The sequence below is a fragment of the Clarias gariepinus genome, chromosome 2 (genome assembly GCF_024256425.1).
Source record: "Clarias gariepinus isolate MV-2021 ecotype Netherlands chromosome 2, CGAR_prim_01v2, whole genome shotgun sequence".
Taxonomy (NCBI): domain Eukaryota; kingdom Metazoa; phylum Chordata; class Actinopteri; order Siluriformes; family Clariidae; genus Clarias; species Clarias gariepinus.
The window spans coordinates 12,859,622-12,879,282 of NC_071101.1; the positions used below are offsets into that span (position 1 = coordinate 12,859,622).

General features: G+C 35.1%; 2 protein-coding genes across 2 annotated transcripts; both read right to left on the minus strand.

The window, feature by feature from the left end:
* Positions 1–476: 476 nt before the first annotated feature.
* LOC128514034 (glutathione S-transferase P-like) lies at positions 477–5,702 on the minus strand. Its single transcript, XM_053487674.1, has 7 exons — positions 5,572–5,702; positions 4,652–4,687; positions 3,600–3,706; positions 3,343–3,430; positions 2,359–2,462; positions 1,043–1,144; positions 477–868 (listed from the first exon to the last, which is right to left on the minus strand). Coding segments are annotated over exons 1-7 (627 nt in total). The 5' UTR covers positions 5,573–5,702; the 3' UTR covers positions 477–679.
* Positions 5,703–10,857: 5,155 nt separating this feature from the next.
* On the minus strand, positions 10,858–14,859 carry LOC128514041 (glutathione S-transferase P-like). Its single transcript, XM_053487686.1, has 7 exons — positions 14,792–14,859; positions 13,458–13,493; positions 12,966–13,072; positions 12,723–12,810; positions 11,801–11,904; positions 11,335–11,436; positions 10,858–11,211 (listed from the first exon to the last, which is right to left on the minus strand). Coding segments are annotated over exons 1-7 (627 nt in total). The 5' UTR covers positions 14,793–14,859; the 3' UTR covers positions 10,858–11,022.
* Positions 14,860–19,661: the final 4,802 nt, after the last annotated feature.

Below are 19,661 nucleotides of genomic sequence, written 5' to 3' on the forward strand. Positions count from 1 at the left end.
AATGTTACAGATTTTAAAATGTGTACCATTACACCCCAACCTGTTATTTCTAGGTGTTAAAAATCCCAGCAGTGTCAGGATGTTGTGTGAATTCTCTCAAACCGGTCCTCAACCTCAGCTACATCACTCCAGTTAATATTATGTCTTAACTATAAGCATGTATCAGACTAAAATAATTCTGCATGGTTATTCATTAATTAATTTTTAACTTTAATATTTTCAAACAAATTTAGTTAGTTATGTTTTCCAAAATATAAACAAAATCATAGTGTAATTTAAACCATAGCTACCCTGACCGTGCGGTTACTAAGGGTGCTGTAAATGCATACTAACGTATTCTTAATTATAATTATTTTTAAAACCAAGTTAAAATGTAAAAAGGGGGTCAAGATTGTAAAATTGAAATTTTATATGTTAACGTACAGGACAAAGTTAGGTCAACCTAGAATTAGAAATGACAATACATTGTATATACATTGGTTTAATTTTTTTATTTTTAATAAATGATGCATGGGTTACTCAGTGACAATACGATCAAAGATTACATCATAGAACTATTTGTCTGCATATAGAAAATAGAAAGTTGTGGTAAACAAAGCAACAGTTATGTGTAGCGACAGTTAGATTTACAACAAAAGTTTAAGAGTGGACCTTCATTGAACATTAAGGCTCAGCTGCATTACTGCTTGCCATTACCATTGATAGGCAGTTTCTTATAAGCATCAGAGTCAAGGTAAGCCTTGATTTTGGGACGGCTGGACATCTGTTGCACAAAGCCTTTCAGGGTAGGGAAGGTGTCCAGACAGGTGGCGCACAACACCTGGTGGTTCAGCAACACCTCAAACAGACTGTAGTCTGCAAAGGAGATCTGTGAACAGAGTGAATACACCAGGGTGAGAACTACATACTGTACACATACAGGCACATGATTCAAAGACCTCAGGCATAGTGTGACAAGACAAATGATCCACAGCAAGAAGGGTATAAAAAGTAAAGTGGGTATACAGGAATACTAAACATTTGATTAGGATATATGCCATACCGAATCGCCCACAAGGAATCCACTTTTGTTCTTTTGCAGAAGAGCCTCAAACTTGGAGAGGTGGTTTGGCAGGTCCTTGATGTATGCGTCTTTGCCAGTTTCCTGGGGAACACAGACAAAAAACATGTGCATATGTAGTTCACGGTTTGTATTTAGGTATTTCTGAGCAGTGACAGCTGAAGGTTATAGCAAAAATTATATTAAAAATCTAAAATCTAGCAATAAATCAACAATGACACTATTAGGATTCAGCAGTGTGTAACACCTTTGACATATGAATAATGATGAGTAATGATGATGCATGCATTTAGAAGTTTTTCTTTATGTTTTAAATTTGTAATGCACTACTAGTAGCGGTGTTTGCAAAGTGGAATGAAGGAAAAAAAATAGCTAAATGAAGAACAAGTCTAAAGTGTTTTGAATCTACAGTGTGGGCTAGAAATAAATTAGCCTTACCTTTGTTCCTTGATAAATAACTTTTTTGTATTCAATTAGGGTCAGTGAACAATGAGTATTTAAATATAGCGGTACCTTGACATATGAATTTAATCTATACTGAAATTCTTGTGGCAAATTTCATATTACAAAACACATTTTTCCATAGGAAATGATGTAAATGCCCAAAAAATTTAGCAATGTTACCAATTTCCAACACTATAATCAAGTTTTTGCATATGAAAAGAAAACATTAAGAAAAGACATGCAAATTAAGTAAAATATGAAATAAATAGACTCACTAGTATTTACTCATTAAGGCTCACTTAACCTTAATTTATGATTCCTCTTGCCATTGGCTGATTAAAAACAAACTTTCTCCTTTTCTCCTTGCTACCATTATTGTTAACATTCTTGGGACCCATGGTCCTATTTTTTAATTACTATATTTCTTGGTCCTATTTTTGTACAAAATGCGGAAACCCCCCCCACAAAAACCATATGTACACTTGCTTAGCTTGGCTTACCACTGGCTCAAACAAGTTTTGAACCGCTCCTGGACACACAGTATGCGCAATTTAGCCAGTGAGCGGTTAAATGCTGAAAGTACTTTGTATATCGTATCGCCTTAAGAATTTAAGCTCCTAAGGTGAAAATTCATAAAACCCGGGCTTTCGTATGCCGGAATACCAATGTAAATTAAAGATTGGGTCAAATGTTTAACACAATGTAAAAAGTCAAATTCTTCCATTAATGATTCAGCAAACTTTTCATTTAATTCTAGTGATCACAATGCAATATGCATATATATGATGCAGACTTAAACATTGTATTTTTATTTAAGGTTATAAAAAAAAAAAAAAAAGTAAAACATGACTTACATATTCCTGGTAGATCAGTTTTAGGTATTTCATACGCAAATCTTCAACTCCATCATTGCACATGTCAATCAGGGCAGCTTCATTGTCATTCTTCCCATATGCACCTGTGCAGATAAGCAAAGTAGACTTTCAGGTTGGGCGTTTTCACATGAAACACGAGATCCATTGCAAATTATCTACTTGTGACGGTTTAACTGCAGTTTGTTTTGCTGTGGAAAATCCTTGTATCGCTGTAGTGTTGATGTAAATATACTATGTACTACTTCCGGTCAAAGATTGACACAGTACTGTAGCTTCAAGCCAACATTTTGTTTAAATGAGTAGCTTTTACTTCAAATTATATAGTTTCTAAACCAGCACAGTTAGGTCCATAAGTATTTGGACAATAGTTTTTGTACACCAATACAATGGATTTAAACTAAAGGAGTGATTTTCAACTTAGAAATGACAGAGATTAACATAGTCAATTAATTTGCACAAGCTTAAAAGTAATTCAGTAAATGCCTATTTGCAGTTTGATGGCCAGATATGGCCAATTTCCTCATTTATTATTATTTTTTTTTATAAATTGAAGAGGTTAAAGGTTTGGTGATGATAATGTTAAATTTTCATTTGGTAGTTGTTCATGGACATTTTGCAACACATGGTCCAATGAGAGGTTGGTGCAAGGATAAGACTATATCATTAGAATAATTAAAAAAACAAAAAACAAAACAGACCTATTAAAGAAATTGCCAGAACATTAGGATTGGCCAAATAAGGGTAAGGTAATTGTTTTACTGTCCAAATACTTATGGACCTGTATATTTGTTTTATAACTTTAAAGAGAGGTGAAGTTTATTCACCTAAGTATGTGTTTATAGAGTTCATGTCTTCATTATTATTCGTGAGTAAAATAATGGAAACACGCTTATAACCAGGTTTTAATTGCATTTTAAATGTTTCTGCTTTACATAGATTTTGAACAAATTTGAAAATGATTACCATGTTTGCGGCCCAGATGCCTCAAAAAGGTATTTGACTGATACAAGACAAGGTCACCATCCTGCAACTTGGGCAACTGTCCGAAAACCTATAAAATGTCAAAGCAGGAAATCAGCATAATGTTAGTTTCAAGATTCAGCAAAAAAGCTATTTTAATTATGTACTTTACATCACCAGACCTAATGTTAAACCTAGTGTGGAGGATAAACAGCGTGCACAGTTTGTGCATCAGCATTAACCCACTATGAGACACTCACACAGGTGCTCTTCAGGTCTCCCTTCATCCAGTCTTCAAAGCTCACCACATTTTCCTTCCAGTCCTGGCCCAGATCAGAGAGCATGATGCGCAGAGCACCACATCGCCCTGGCACAGAAATGTAAAAAGGTCATTACTATCGCAACAGGATTTTCTAAACATTTATGCATGCACATCTATGCATATAATAAAACTGTAAAGTTGGCGAGTCTTTACATTGGGTGGACATGAGATGAGTAATAGAACACATCGAGATTTTTACAGGTGTATTTGGTAGAGCTTGAGGTGACACACAGGCTTCGTTTCATCGCAATCGGCCCATGGGAAGAGAAGATATGCTACTTTGAAATTTAAATGGAAAATGCCTTTAAATCATTTTTTTTTATATATATACTGTAAACGCAAACAAACAAAAACGACTCATTAGTTCATCTCAATTTAACAGATGGTGCTGTACATTTATTTAAAAAAACGCGCTTAAATGTGTGCAATTAAATTCCATGTAGTCGCAGGCACATCTACATTATTATTAATACAGTATTAAATTTGCTTCAAGAAACCGCTAAGATGAATTAATTTTTTTTAATCTTTATTAGAATCATTACTAAACCACTGTTAAATTTTTAATTGATTACATTTTCTAATCTACTTTTTGTATGTGATTGATGAAAAAAAGGCCTAAATCAGGGTTAAGAGAATGACTCTAATAGTAGAGTATCTTTCTTGCATGGTTCAAATGCAAATCAACCTTTGTCCACAATTTAATTCACTCAGCTACAAAACTGGCATGTGATTGGTGGACTGTGACTATCGCTGGGAAACACCAGATCGGCTAAGACCAATCAGTGCTATAAAGCTATCGTTTATGTGGTTGATAATTTACTTGATATTTAGGCTGCAGGCAGTACACTACTTGAATCAAATCTACTCTTCCTGTTAGGACAGCTGACAACAAGAAAGACCATGAGACTTTTTGTTCAGGAAGACCTGAGGGGTCAGGCCTAAGTCACATGACTGTAGTGGAGATTTTGAAAAAAAAAGATAGTCACGTACCTCTTACAGCGAAGTATGTGATGATGATGGGTGCCACTGCGTAGGGAAAAAAAGTGAGAGAGAGTGAATAAAATGAATTCTCAGAACATTTGGGCAGGAATTTGAAACAAGCTTGTTCAGTAAGGGGAAATTAAGTAATGCAATTGAAATGCAACAGTTTGTTTAATCTTCCATAGAAATGTTGACTTGATCTTGAGTCATCTGCTGCATCTCACTGCATTGCTTAAGCATGTTATCAACTGCATCTTTCGGTTGCTAGGTTCTCCATAAAACATTAACGGACACTTGAGACTGGTGCATTGAAGCATGGCATCTCAAAGGTATGGATGAAACCAGCAACTATTGTATCACCACAGTAACAGTGTCTCTGAGGACACTAACACTGGATTGTTTACCTTAACCAAGTGGTCTATTATGGGATGCATAATGCACTTTTTTCTTTTTAAACCCTTTTATTATTATTAGTAGTAGTAGTAGTAGTAGTAGTAGTTTTTTAATTATTATATTATTTTGCATAGTGCACTTTAACAAAGGTCTGATTCGGAACTTGTAATGGAGGAATCTATCCAATTACAAATCAAACAAAAAATAACCAATGGAATCAAAAAGTAATTAAAACTGCATAGCAACAGGTTGATGATTGGCTCATGAGCTTTTTTTTTTCGTTTCGTACATTTTTATAACTTTGCACACCTCCCTAAACAAAAGTTAAATTATGCAAAATGCATGTCGTGCAAAAGACTTTAAATAAATGTGATTTTTCTTGCAAACTTTGCTCCTATTCAGAAACTTTGCACTCAAGTATTTGACAGCCCCGTGAATACAGTATATTGACAAACAAGTCTGGATATAAAGTTTCAGTAGTTCGTTCTAAACATAAGAATATAATAAGGAAGTGAGAAATGCATGTAGATACTTACTCCTTGTAAGTCGGTTCTGGTGGAGTTTTCCCGCTGGTGTCTGAGCCCGTGTGTGTGTAGAAGTGATCTGGACGAAGAGGAACTCGGTCCTCTCCTCTTTTTATACACGCGCACAATGTTGCTGAGTCATGCTCATCCAGCTTTCTCGCCATTTGTGTCGTGCACACATGACCCGAAGAACCGGTTTCCTTTATGTACAGACCAGAGCCACCAGACTGGAATGTTTTACCTCATCACGATACAGTGTATCAAGATTAAACAATTTGTTGTGCTACATGTATAGAATCTGCTTATTTAATCTATATTCCAGTGGAAGTTAAAGATCAATCGACGAATCGACTCAAATGAATCGAATCTTAAACTTGAATCTGTTTTTGTTTGTTTTTGTTATCTTTTAAATGTGCGTTTTGACAGTCCTGCTTATATACTTATTTGTCTGGTTAGTGAATAATAGGTTGTACTACAGGTCGAAATTATGGTCTGCATAGCTCTAAATAAACATAAATCAAGTACGTAGTTCGATTCACTTAAACTGATTTATTCAGGGCGGGAACGGTGGCTTTAGTCGCCCTGCACCTCCAGGGTCTGGGTTCGATTCCCGCCTCTGTGTGCATGGAGTTTGCATATTCTTCCTGTGTTAAGTAAGATTCCTCCAGGTACTCCGGTTTCCTTCCACAGTGCAATGACATGCAGGTTTGGCTAATTGCCATTCCCAGATTGCTTGTAGTTTGTGTGTGTGTGTGTGTGTGTGCAATGGACTGGCACCTGTCAAGGGTGTACCACGCCTCATGCCCTAAGTATCCTAGGATAGGCTCCCATGACCCAGTATACAGGATTGAGCGGTATAAAAGATGATGATGAGTGAATCATTAAGTGGAAATCACTGCTTTTCTGAAGTTTTACGGTCTGTTATTATTCAGTTTATATTCTCAGTGACCAAATTTTAAGTAAACCTTTTGCTGGGACCAAATTGCTTTCTAAACTGATCGGTCGTAACATTATGGCCTCCTGTCTAATACTGAGTAGTAATACCGAGTAGTAATACCCCCTCGGGGTTTGCCACAATAACAGAAACACACTGTGTGTTCTGACACCTTTCTATCACAACCAGCATCAATTTGATCTACACTAGCGCTTCTATTGGATCAGACTACATGGGTCAGTCTTCACTCCCCATGTGCATCAGTGAGCCTTGGTACACCCATGACCTTGTTGCCTCCAAAACTGCAGTTTTTGCAGGATTTTCCCAGGCTGCAGTGGTCAGGACACAGCAAACGTAATCCAAGGAAGAAAACCGGTCAACTGGTGACCGGTTCATGGGTGGCCAAGGCTCACTTTAATTAGGTTAATGTTGGTTCCAGTGAAAAGTGTTAGAACACATAGTGCATCACTTTATGGTAGCACGGGGGGCATACTTAATATCACATATATGTTACACTGGATAAAAAAAAAGATTTGACACAAACTGGTTTTTGGGCTACCTTCTGGTATTGTGTGACAGCATCCAACAGAAGAGTTAATACATCTGCATGTCACTCCAGGAGGCTCTGCCATTGTCTTTCTTTCTTTCTTTCTTTCTTTCTTTCTTTCTTTCTATTTTTACTATAATTGAACTGCTGCTCTTGAAACAGTGTAAATAAAGAGGCTTGGGTGAGGCACTAACTGTTCTATGTTCAGGAGCTTACAGATACTCACAGACATAGAGTTAGATTTGGATAAGCTAAATAAAACACTTCTATTAGCTGAAAAAACCTTTTACAAAATACAACCACACTAAAATTGTACAGTATAAAAATATTTTTTTAATCTATATTTACATTTACATTTACATCTATACAAACAGTTTTTTTTATTAATTCATAAACTTTTAAATTAAGTTTTACTCACTTTTCACAAAATACCATTGCATTATTCAGAGCAGAAATTGAAAGCATCAAAAACACAGTAACAAGAGGTTCACAAACTCAAACAACTGCAGCAACTTTTGCAAATCACATTTGTTGCTATCCCCAGCTAAGTTAACGTGGGCAGTGGATAGTAAACACTACATGCACAATATACCTAATATTATGGCATACTATTAATTGCTTTAAACGAATTTAAATGTGTGCAAATGGCTTATATCATTGGATAAAAAGCTAAATTAAGTTATTTAATTATCCCTTAGCAGTATTACAATGTCCTGACATTGTGTATTTTCTAATTACTTATAAACATATACTGTACATATTAATTGCTAAAGTCTAATTACAGTGAGTTCACCCCAAACTGGGCTATACTAATATGTGAACAGCATTTACTGTAAATTTGGAAAAAAAGACAGTTATGCACTGTTTTTAAAAACATGAAATAAGAAGTCACTGAAATGAGGCCACAAACCACATTCATTACACACACAAAGCTAGTTAATTATTATTATTTTTTTAATGGTGAGTGGGAAAAAAATTAACCAGGGTGAAAAAATGTTGCTTTGGATTGAATTAATTGTTATGCAAATTTGGAGGAGCAGCCACATACCTCTGAACAAACATGACTCAGGGCCAATGGATAGCTTATAGATAGTTAGATAGTTTTCTCTGCTATACATTTATTCTGCAGAAAAAACATAAATAAACAGTTATTCACAGAAGTATTTCGGACATCTGTAATACAGTATAATGACTCCAACATGCATGGTCATCAAGGTAAACAAACAATTATAAAATTTTTTGGGTGGCAGAAAATTTCTTCGAGGCGTGCCACATGCCGGAAGAGCAACGCATGCATGAAATATTGCAAGGTCATGGTGACAGTCAAAAATCTGAAAACACACGAATGTAGACACTACTAGCAAAATTCCAATTTTGCTTTTCAAGTGAATGATACTGATAAGAACAGTAAAAAGATTTCAATTATGAATTAAAAAATTTTTTAGATGTCATTTTAGCCAGGATATGACACAACTATAGTTTTGTTGTTGTTGCTATGGTTGTTTAAACAATATTAAGATGCAATTCTAGATAAAGGTAACATTTATAAAACTTCCAAAGTTAAGTTCAATGATAAATAGTTTAGAAGAATTTTATTACAGTAAAAAATAACTATAGCTTCTGGGACTTTATATTGCATATAAACTGTCCCTTGGCTAAACTAGGCTATTGTGGAATTCTGGTAGCCTTGTCACACAAGGTGTGCATGAACAAATCATGACTCGTCTGTCCAACTGATTTGAATAAGAAACCCTGTCGTTTTGAATTGATTATGCATTCAAATGAGTTTGTGTATGAGTATATGTGTCTTTAATATTACGCCAATATAAACCCTGTGAATATAATTTAAAAAATGAAAATAAAATATCTTTAAATGAGAAAAAAGCATTTATTATAACAACAGTCTTATTAATATAATTAACATTATTCTTGTAATATGGTATCTTAGTTGTTGAATTGTTGAAAATTTGAACACCTTCTAACCTGCTGCAAGTGGTTATGTCCCTCATTATCACTTATTCTACCCATTTGTGGGAGATTTTTAGTCTTCCACTTGTTACTGTTACCTAATTATAAAACATTAAACAAAAGCTCCAGACAAAAGAACCAAAGAACGACTCAGGACTCTCAGATCTGTGCAGATCTGGATAAAGTAAGCAGGATTTATTGCAGCAGTAAAACCCAAGTGAGCTGCACTTCAATCCTTAGGTCATAAATTTAAGCATGATCATGAACAGACTGTCGGACAGTTACACGCAGGCTCATTATATACTGTTTTTAAGGGGAGGGATGCACACCTTGTCTCCTCCTAAGTACTATTTTTTCATTCCTTACCAAATGTTTTAACCTATTATAGTCTAACTTTTTCCAAGAAATTCTCCTATTATGTTTAAGTTTTTCTATCATTTTATGGTATATTTTTTCTATATTATATTTTTCTAGATTATATATATATATTGTGTGTGTGTGTGTGTGTGTCTAGGTATTGTTTATTGGTCTTGTGTTCCTACTGGATCACTTTGACATGCCTTTAATGACTAGGAATTGCTGACAGTTGTCTTATAAGCACCAGCTATTAACTTTTGTAATATTGTATATTAATATGAATTAATAAACAATTTTGTTACTCATCGATGGCTCTATAGTCCAATATTCTCATACAGCCACCTTTGCCTTTATATGAACCCCATGTACATGGATTATTTGTTGACAAACAATTGTGTGTGCACAATGGCTTGTGGATAATAGAGAAATATCTTGTTACTGGTGTGCGCGCGCACACACACACACACATGCACGCACACACACAAAAGGTTTAATTATTTAAAAGAAAAATGCTTTGTTACAATTTGTATACAGACTTTCAGTTTGGATAGAATTGAAAGAATATCACATGACAACAACATAATAAAAAAAATAATTTATTAAATTCAACTTCAACTATCCAGGTAGATAAAGTAAACAGGTGAAGCAAAATGTTTATCAACAGTTCATCCTGAATGCAAATAGAAAAAAATTATGCAGAAAACCATTCATTTCAAATATATTTCATAGCAATTACCTCTTCATATTCCCATTATGTAATAAAAACCCTGCTGAGGACAATCACACACCAAACAAAATGCAAAACACTCACATAGAAAGTTTCAGTTAACAAATATGGTTTGGCTTTTTTTTTTTTTTATGAAATTTGTTTTTAGGCCATATAATGGTTTAGTAGGCTTCACACCCCCAAAATAAATAAATCACTCACTCACTCATTGTCTATACCGCTTTATCCTGTATTCAGGGTCACGGAGGGGCCTGGAGCCTATCCCAGGAGACTTAGGGCATGAGGCGGGGTACTCCCTGTATAGAGAGAAAATTCATCACACGGCACACACACATACACAAACTAATTCACACTATGGACAATTTGGAAACACCAATTAGTCTAATCTGCATGCCTTTGGACTGTGGGAGGAAAGCAGAGTACCTGGAGGAAACCCACCAAGCACGGGAAGAACATGCAAACTCCATGCACGCAGAGACGGAAATCGTATCTGGCCGGCAATCAAACCTGGACTCTGGAGGTGCAAGCTGTCAGTGCTAACCACTACACCACCTGTTTATGCTATTTAAAAGGTTCTTACTGTAATTTGTTATCCAGTATTATTCAGAAAGTAACAGTTAATTATTATTATTATTATTATTATTATTATTATTTTTTTTTTTTTTATTAGACTTATTTAACAACAGAATTATTTATTTAATTGGTATTAAAAGGTATAGGACAAGGTTAAGCCAACCTAGAATCACAAATGATAGAACACATTGCTTATGCCTTGGTTTAACTTTATTTTCAAAAAATGATGCACACAGTACCGAACATTACATCTTAAAAAATATAGCCTAATAAAGGAAAATGAAAACTGTGCTAAACAGTCAATGGTCAGGTGAAGGGACAGTCAGGTTCTACATTGAACATTAATGCTCAGCTGCATTACTGCTTGCCATTGCCATTGATAGGAAGTTTCTTATAAGCATCAGAGTCAAGGTAGGCCTTTATTTTGGGACGGCTGGACACACGCTGCACAAAGCCTTTCAGGGCAGGGAAGGAGTCCAGACAGGTGGGGCACAGCACCTTGTGGTTCAACAACACATCCAAAAGACTGTAGTCTGCAAAGGAGATCTGTGAACGGAGTGAATACATCATGTTGAAAACGATATACTGGACATATACATGATTCAATGAACTTGGATAATAACGCAAATAATCCACTTAATGTCTAGGTATGAAAAGTTCATGCCATACCGAATCGCCTACAAGGAAACCACTTTTGCTTTTCTCTAGAACACCCTCAAAAATGGAGAGGTGGTTTGGCAGGTCCTTGATGTATGCGTCTTTGCCAGTTTCCTGGGAACAAAACGTAAATTGTAGTTCAGGTTGTGCCCAGATATTTCTGTAGTCCTGAACGGTGACAGCTGGTGGTGATTTTATTTATGTTAAAATGAGTGATGCACTGATTTATCACCCTTGCAACTGAATAGGCTGATACTTTGTTGATTGGCGTTGGCCTATTATAAACAGATGTCAGCGCCCAATTTCGGTCAATTGTCTAATTCTGTAAAAAGTTGATTGGTGTGGTAGTTTGCTGCCATTGAATAAATTTCTGAACGTATGGTGATGCAGATGTGTGTTAATCTCACTTGAGTTTAAACTTTGTTTGGGCTTTTTAAATGTTTGGGCATTTAAAAGATAACAATATAACATCACTTACATACTCCTGGTAGATCATTTTCACATATTTATTACGTAGCTCTTCTACTCCATCGGTAAACATGTCGATCATGGCAGCTTCATTTCCATTCTTTCCATAGCCACCTGCACATATGAGTAGAATGAACTCTGAGTTTATTTTTTTGACTACATGTCCATTCTAAATATCACTGTAGAGAATGGACTAATTGTGGAAACATAATAAGCACCAAATATGCATGTAATCATAGTCATATACTATCTACTACAAGACACATAAGCTGTATGGCACATGGACCTGATTAATTCAGATCAGATTTTTTCACTTATCAGTAGGCTTCAATGAATACAGGGTCATGTGACCGAAGTTTTACCAAATATATTAATACAATATTAATTGAAAACTTATGTTGGATATTTTCTTATCACTAGCGGCATTAAGTTTATAACTATAGCATAAACTGATTATTGTGCAGTTTTACATTAGATTAGGATAGAGTAGTATATAATCAAATATTAAACAATTATACTTGTATAAAGTGTTCATGGTCCACATGTACAGTACAGTACAGTTCACTTCTAAACTGAATTTGACACACTAGGTTTAACTTAATATATTATTAAAATTTATTGTAAATATGTAATGTATCCACAAACAAGTACTTTTTAGAAGAGGAGAAGATGTAAGGAGTAAAGCATACGCATTTGAAAACTTTAGTATGCTTTTATATTGTAAATGTTTTTATTAATGTTTATTAATTAATGGATAAAAATTCATGAAAGGTTTTTAATGAGCAGGTGTAAATTGTAATGTAAATGTAATGTTCAGGTCCAGAGTCAAAACTGAGATGAAAATGATTAAAGAAATATATACAGCGACACATATTCTAGCTTACTTTTTAGGCTTTACGTGTATATTATGAACAGATGTGACAAATAATTACCATGTTTGCGGCCCAAATGCCTCAAAAAGCTATTTGTTTGAAACAAAACAAGGTCACCATCCTGGAACTTAGGCAACTGTCCAAAAAGCTGTAAAATATGAATTCAGGAGGTCAGTAAAATCCTGGTGCTTTATTTGGTTAGATCACCAGATATAACATGAAGCCTAGTACATAGAATGACGGGCTGAGAATTCATTTAAAATGCACATGTGGACCAGCATTAGCCTTGTATGAGACACTCACACAGCTTTTCTTTAGATCTCCCTTTTTCCACTCATCAATGGATACAACAACTTCCTTCCACTCCTGACCCTGGTCAGACAGCATGATGCGCAGAGAACTGCATCGTCCTGGCACAGCAACAGCAAAAGGTAATTTCTATGGCAACAGGATTTTCTAACACTTTATGGTGTGCAGGTATTATATATGATTTAAGCAATTGATAACAATAATTCATTTTTTTGTGGGTCTGGCACTAATTATCTTGAATGGTACATATGCAAGTGAATCTTTGTTCTTTTGAAATCACAAACCTACACAAATGGTATGTGATTTGTCAACTGTGATGGACACTAGAAGGGAGAACCAGTTATGTCAAGACTAATCAGTGTTGGAAAGCTCTTTTAATTGGTTTGCATTCAGGCCAAATTAGATAAGCATTGTTGATTCATAATAGTGTGGCCAGGCCTAAGTCATATGACTGTGGTGGATATTTGGAAAAAGATTGTGACATACCTCTAATCGGAAAGTATGTGATGGTGTAGGAGGCCACTGTATAGGGGGAAGAGAATATGAAAACTATTGAACCGTTTGTGCAGATTAAATTTGTGTAAAAATGTGTATAAAACAGAAGTTAATTCATAAAATTTGTAATACAGTGGGAGATGTTTATTGATGCAGTGTATGTTCTGCATTTTGTGTAGTGAAACTAAGTTAAGGAAACTGTGGTGTATCTGTTGGTTTAACTGCAGTTTCTGCAGCACAGTCCTTTTTTTTTCAATCCTGCTCATATAAATATAAACAATTAGTCATTTAAACCAAATTGACCTTAATTCATTACTGAATTATCAACCGGTTGCATTCTTAACAGCAATTAAAAATGTGTTAACAGATAATGTTTTGCATAATACTTCTCCGCAGCTTGCATATCTATAAACTTTTACACCACAAGAGGGCAACCGTGCAATTCAGACTGTGTCAAGCATTGAACATTGTCATTTTAGCGGCCTTGTTTTTAAATGAGGACTGAGATATATGCAGTATTTCACAGCCTTTTTACGTATTTGTTTACACTGTTTCAGTGTTCATATTTGCAACTTTTTAGTCCTGTGCTACAGGATCACAGCCTCGGCTCTACTGAGAGCTTCAGTGTAAATCGCATGTTCTGGAACATAGCATAACTCTTTGTGTTTGCTTTCACCCTAAAAATGTTTGATGTTGCTTATTTTTGTTTTGTGCAGCTGGATCTTATAAAATTAATGTATGTAAATATGAATGCGCTTATTGAAGTGGGGTAAAAACTTTGATGTCATACAGTACATGGTTAAGCAAATCATGTGCAGTCATTTTAATTTTTTACAATATAAGTAGATCATTGTTTGTGGCTTGAATTGGAAGGGTTCATGCAAAAATCAACCAATGGAATCACCTAGAAATTAGAACTGCATAGCAACAGCTAGCTGATTTGTCCTTAGGGTCTTTTTCTTATTTTTTACTAGTTGTTTTTTTCTTTTATCTGCTTACTATCATTATCTGTTTTATTCACAAATCTTGCAAATTTTATTTGCATGTGTACTGCATATTTAAAAATTATACAATTTGCATATAAACTTTTTTTCCTATAAAAAGTTGTAATAATATTTTGCTGGTTGTCTGTCCTTTGTTCCCAAATTTCCCAAATCCTGAACTAAAATACAATTATGCAAACTGTGTTTCGCTCCTAAACTTTCCACTCAAGACATTTAAAACAAATATTGAGACTCAAGTCTTGATATAAAATAGGTGTTGCAGTAACTAGTGCTAAACATAAGAATACAATAAAGAAAAGGGAAATGCGTTTAGCTACTTACTTTTTTGTAGGTCTGCTGCTTTTTTGAAGTGTCTGAGCACGTGAAAGTGTGAGAAGAAGTGATCTGCACTAACGAAGGAGGGCTCCTCCCTTTCTTTTATACACACTCACAGTGTTTGCATAGTCATGGTAATCTGTCTTTTCTCCAGGTGTCTAGAATATAGATGACTTAAATATTTTGTTCTCTTTATGAAAAGGTGGAGGCTAGCAGACTGTACATATTTTCCTCATTATGAAAGCAGTGTGTTAAATGACTACATGAATTTGCAGAAGCTGCCGTGTACTCTGGATTCTAGTGAATTAAAAAATTTTAAGGAATCTAATGTTAAGCATGAATAAACCAAATGCTGTGATTTTCTTTTTTGTGTTTGGTTTCACAAGGTTGTAACCTGTATGCTAGTTCAGTTCACTTAAACAGAGTAATTCAATAGGAATCACTAATTTCGTGAATTTTTCAGTTATATTGTAGTAGTAGTGTGTTTGTGTGCACACACAATGCTATATTCTCTGTTATATATATATATATATATATATATATATATATATATATATATATATATATAGGATAACAGATTCATACCAGGTTGGACAGATTTCTGGGCTGAAATCAAGTTTTATGAAAAACTTACAAGGTGTAAAAAATATTTTCAAATAGCGAATCTAAGAAAATTAATTCTGAGCATCACATCTTTATATGTTTTTTGTAAATGTTGTGATATTGTAAATCATAAAAATGGGAGTAATCAACTTAAAAAAAAAATAAAAACAAATAAAAACTGTGACTGTGACACTTTAATGCATTTGCTTGGAAATGAGGATATGGGAGGCAAGCTTTGGACAACTGGTTATATGGTTGGGCTGGTTATTTTCCTTAACTACCTTTTCAGCAATTTTAGTCCACTATGTACTTTTACACATGCATGCAATTATATGGATGGCCTCTCTCATATGACCCTTGTGTCTTCCCTCTTTATTCTTGCCACTATCCAGTGAAGCAAAGGACACCTGTTAGCCAAATCCCATAAAGATGTACAGTATATCTCTACCACTCACTTTTCCTGGCTTTGGCCTTCTGTTTACAAACTGCCACTCAACCATGCCCTGGTGCCACACAACCTGACACAGACCAGGGAGTCATCATCGACAGAACACATTCCTCTAACAGTAGCCACGTGTCAGGATTCTCAGAGCTGCTGGGCAAATGCTATTGAACGGCCAGACTTACCAAGGGTCAGTAAGTAATTGTATTGATAGTGCTGTTCCCCCCAAATGTTGTTTGGGCTTTGAACAATGAAGAAGAAAAGTAAAAAATACTGGACAATACTCCTTTTTCCAAAAAGCAAGCTGCACCAAACCAGTTGTTAAGCATGGTTATGGATACACAATACATTTAGACATTGCATTGGCCTTTCTAAAGTCTCCAAAGCACTGAAACAAATGGTCTGTCTTGGATAACAGGACAGACTGGACCAGTCACTGTTGAACTACTCAGTTATCCCTACAAGCCAGGGCATGAGTTCCTGCTGCTGTTTTTGTTTCTTGTCAAGTGAAAGTATTAATACAAGTATGTGCTACCAGTTCTGAGGGCATCACCATATAACACAATGTGAACGACAATTCTGTGTGAAGCTTGGGAACTTATGTGATTTTGGATGGTGAGAGGTGGTCTCAATAAGGGACGAACGTGAATTGAGCTGCCATTCTTAGATTTACATATGGTCCTAGCACCACCCTCTCAGGAACATCCCTCACCCAAACTATTGAGGCGTCTCTTTTCAAGGTTCAAAGACATCATGGCAGTATGTATTAACTGCACCTCAGTGGAGATTTGCAAAACCCTTTGTAGTAGACATAATAGTGGTTTAAATTTTTTATTTTTTTTTTTACATTTCCAATGAACTTCCATATCATATTTTAAGGGTTTGATTAAATCACTCAACCAGGTCATGGCTGAGTAGTATAAATTGATTAATTATTTTCATAGCTATAGTTCACAAACCTTGATTGGTGCCTTGATTCGTCAGGAACTCATTTAGATCTCACCTGGGAGATAATTTAAAGTGCCTCAGCAACACTGTGCGCTGAAATGTTGCAAGAAGCATGACTTTGGGATATCGCATTGTATGATTCACCAGAACCAACTCCTATGGACTCATCTTCATGCAAATTACAAGCACCATTTCAATGATCAACCATGACTCAGGACAAAGTGATGGTCTCTGTAGACAGTATTTTATGCCATACATTTCTTCCTAAAATCATGCATAAGTAATTGCTTATATCATTATAGCAGTGTCTCAGTAATATTCTGTGTATGACCCCAATATGCATGATTGTAAAGATTTCACAAATAGAATTTGTAGACTGGCAAAAAAGATTTCTACACTGTCATTGCTCTTTGTTTTAATTATTGACCTTGTTGTAAAAAGACACACCCTAATAAAAACAAACACATGGCATATCCATGAGACAGATGAATGTCAAATGGTGAATTGTAGGCAAGGCAGCTCATGCAAACAAAGCTCAGGTATGTCCAAAAGAAAAAAAAAAAGTTTAAAGTTCATGGTGACATTGAAAAATCTGAAAATCTGTTTAATTCAGGCAAAACCATTAGTCTATATAAAAATAAAAAATAAAAAATAAATTATTAAAATTATTAATTTTTAATGATTTTTTTAATTTAAATGTTTAAATTATTAATTAAATAAAAGCCCTTGACTAAATACTTACTGCAGTTCTCCTTTAAGCAACAACTGAAGACCTGTCGCTTTCTTAGATATTAGGATTAATTCCCCACCCCAACCCCCACCCCCTCACAAAATAAAAACAAACAAAAAACAACAAAAATTCCCCAATAGTGTTTGAGTAATGGTACTTAGTAACCTAATTTTAGAATTATTAAATTATTGGCCTACATCAAGCAAAGAAAACAACTAAGGAGAGTGCTGAAGTGAATGGAGCCAAGTTTAGAATTGTTCAACACATTATTAAAACATAGTGCATAAAGCACTGTGTTGACCCATCAACTTCTTAAAGGAAATGTGGTTTAAAAAACATGATTTATCACTTAAATTATTGGTGAAGAGGTGAAAAAATCATTTGATGGTAAATTACAGATATGTTTACCAGTGAAAATAAAAGTGTTTCGATGCAAACAATGAGTCGTAAATTCTCATGATTTGGACAAAACAGCGGTGTGGCCATAAGAAAATCACTTGTTAGTGAGACTAAACAGAATTTTTTTTTTTTATTTGCTAAGGAGCATAAAGATTGGACTTTGGAGCAATGAAAAAGGTCATGTGATTTGGTTCTCGTCCAGATTGACTCTATTCCAAATGTATTTAGTCATTCTTTAAAGATTTCCAGAGTTCGTCCATGAGTCTTTGGGATGTATGGACCTGTTGCCAGTTCACCAGTCGACATTCATTGGTCCACCTTGGCAAGTGCATACCTGGGAACATCTCAAAAGACCTGCCATTTTAGACATCTAACCAGACTGCCTAGCCTTAGTGATTTTGAGAATAGACTATTCATATTTTGCCTCATATATCCCACTCTCTGATGGATGACACTTTTAAGGAGATAACAAATGTTATTCTTTTCACCTGTCAATGGTTATTGATGTTGGCTTACTAGTTTTTATACACCCTAAACACTGTATTGATAACACATGTACACCTGCTTATGCCACAAAAGCATGAATCCATAGGCCCAGCTTGATTGTGTCAACATTCCAGGTTGGTGGAGATGGTATAATGGTGTGGGTAGTGTTTTATTTACAGTAGATGCTTTTGACTTGTTTATACCAAACTTATTTGAGTATTGTGAAGAGCCAAAGCATGAAAGTGCACTTGAAAAGTCTACAGGAACTGAATGATGCAATCATGCCAACATGAAAAATAATCTCAAAGGACTGTTTCCATGTCAACATAAACCACAATCTCAAAGGATTGTTTGACACACACACACACACACACACACACACACACACACACACACACACACACACACACCTTTTTATTGTGATGTGCTGCAATGACTTCAGATCAGATCAACTACCTGACCAAGTTACTACTAAAAACTACAAACATACCAAGACATGGCTGTTAGCCTGTTTAAGTCTGAAAACCAGGTAAAATCTGCATAAAATTTGAGACTCTGGCAGTGGTTCACCTTCCAGTGGGACAACAACACTAAACATACAGCCAGAGCTACAATACAATGGTTTAGATCAAAGCATATTCGTATGTAAGCATGGCCCAGTCAAATTCCAGACTTAAATCCAATTGACAGTCTGTAGCAAGATTGAAAATTACTGTTCATGGACACTCTCCATTTAAGCTATAGTAATTGAGCTATTTGCAAAGAAGACTGGGCAACAATTTCACTTTCTAGATATGCAAAGCTGGTAGAGACATACCTCAAAAGACGTGCAGCTTTAATTTGCAGCGAAAGGTAGTTTCACTAAGTATTAACTCAGGGGGGCTGAATACAAATGAGCAACACACTTTTCAGATATGTAATTGTAAATAAAATATTATTTTTCTTTTTGTTTCACAACCATGTGCCACTTTGTGTCAGTCTATCACATAAAATATAATTTCTTATTCTATCATATAAAATATATGGTTGTAATGTGACAAAATGTGGAAAACTTCAAGCAGTATGAATGATTTTGCAAAGCACATGTGGACTCCGGACCATCATCCATCACACGTATAAAGTATTTGCTTATTGATAATCTTATTCCTAAACAATGGTTATTGATATGGAATTGATTTCCCTTTGCTCTTATATTAAGTTCCATTATTCTGGGAAGTTTACAGGGATTTGACCACAAGAAGTCAGGTAATGATATAAGGGCTCCAAGG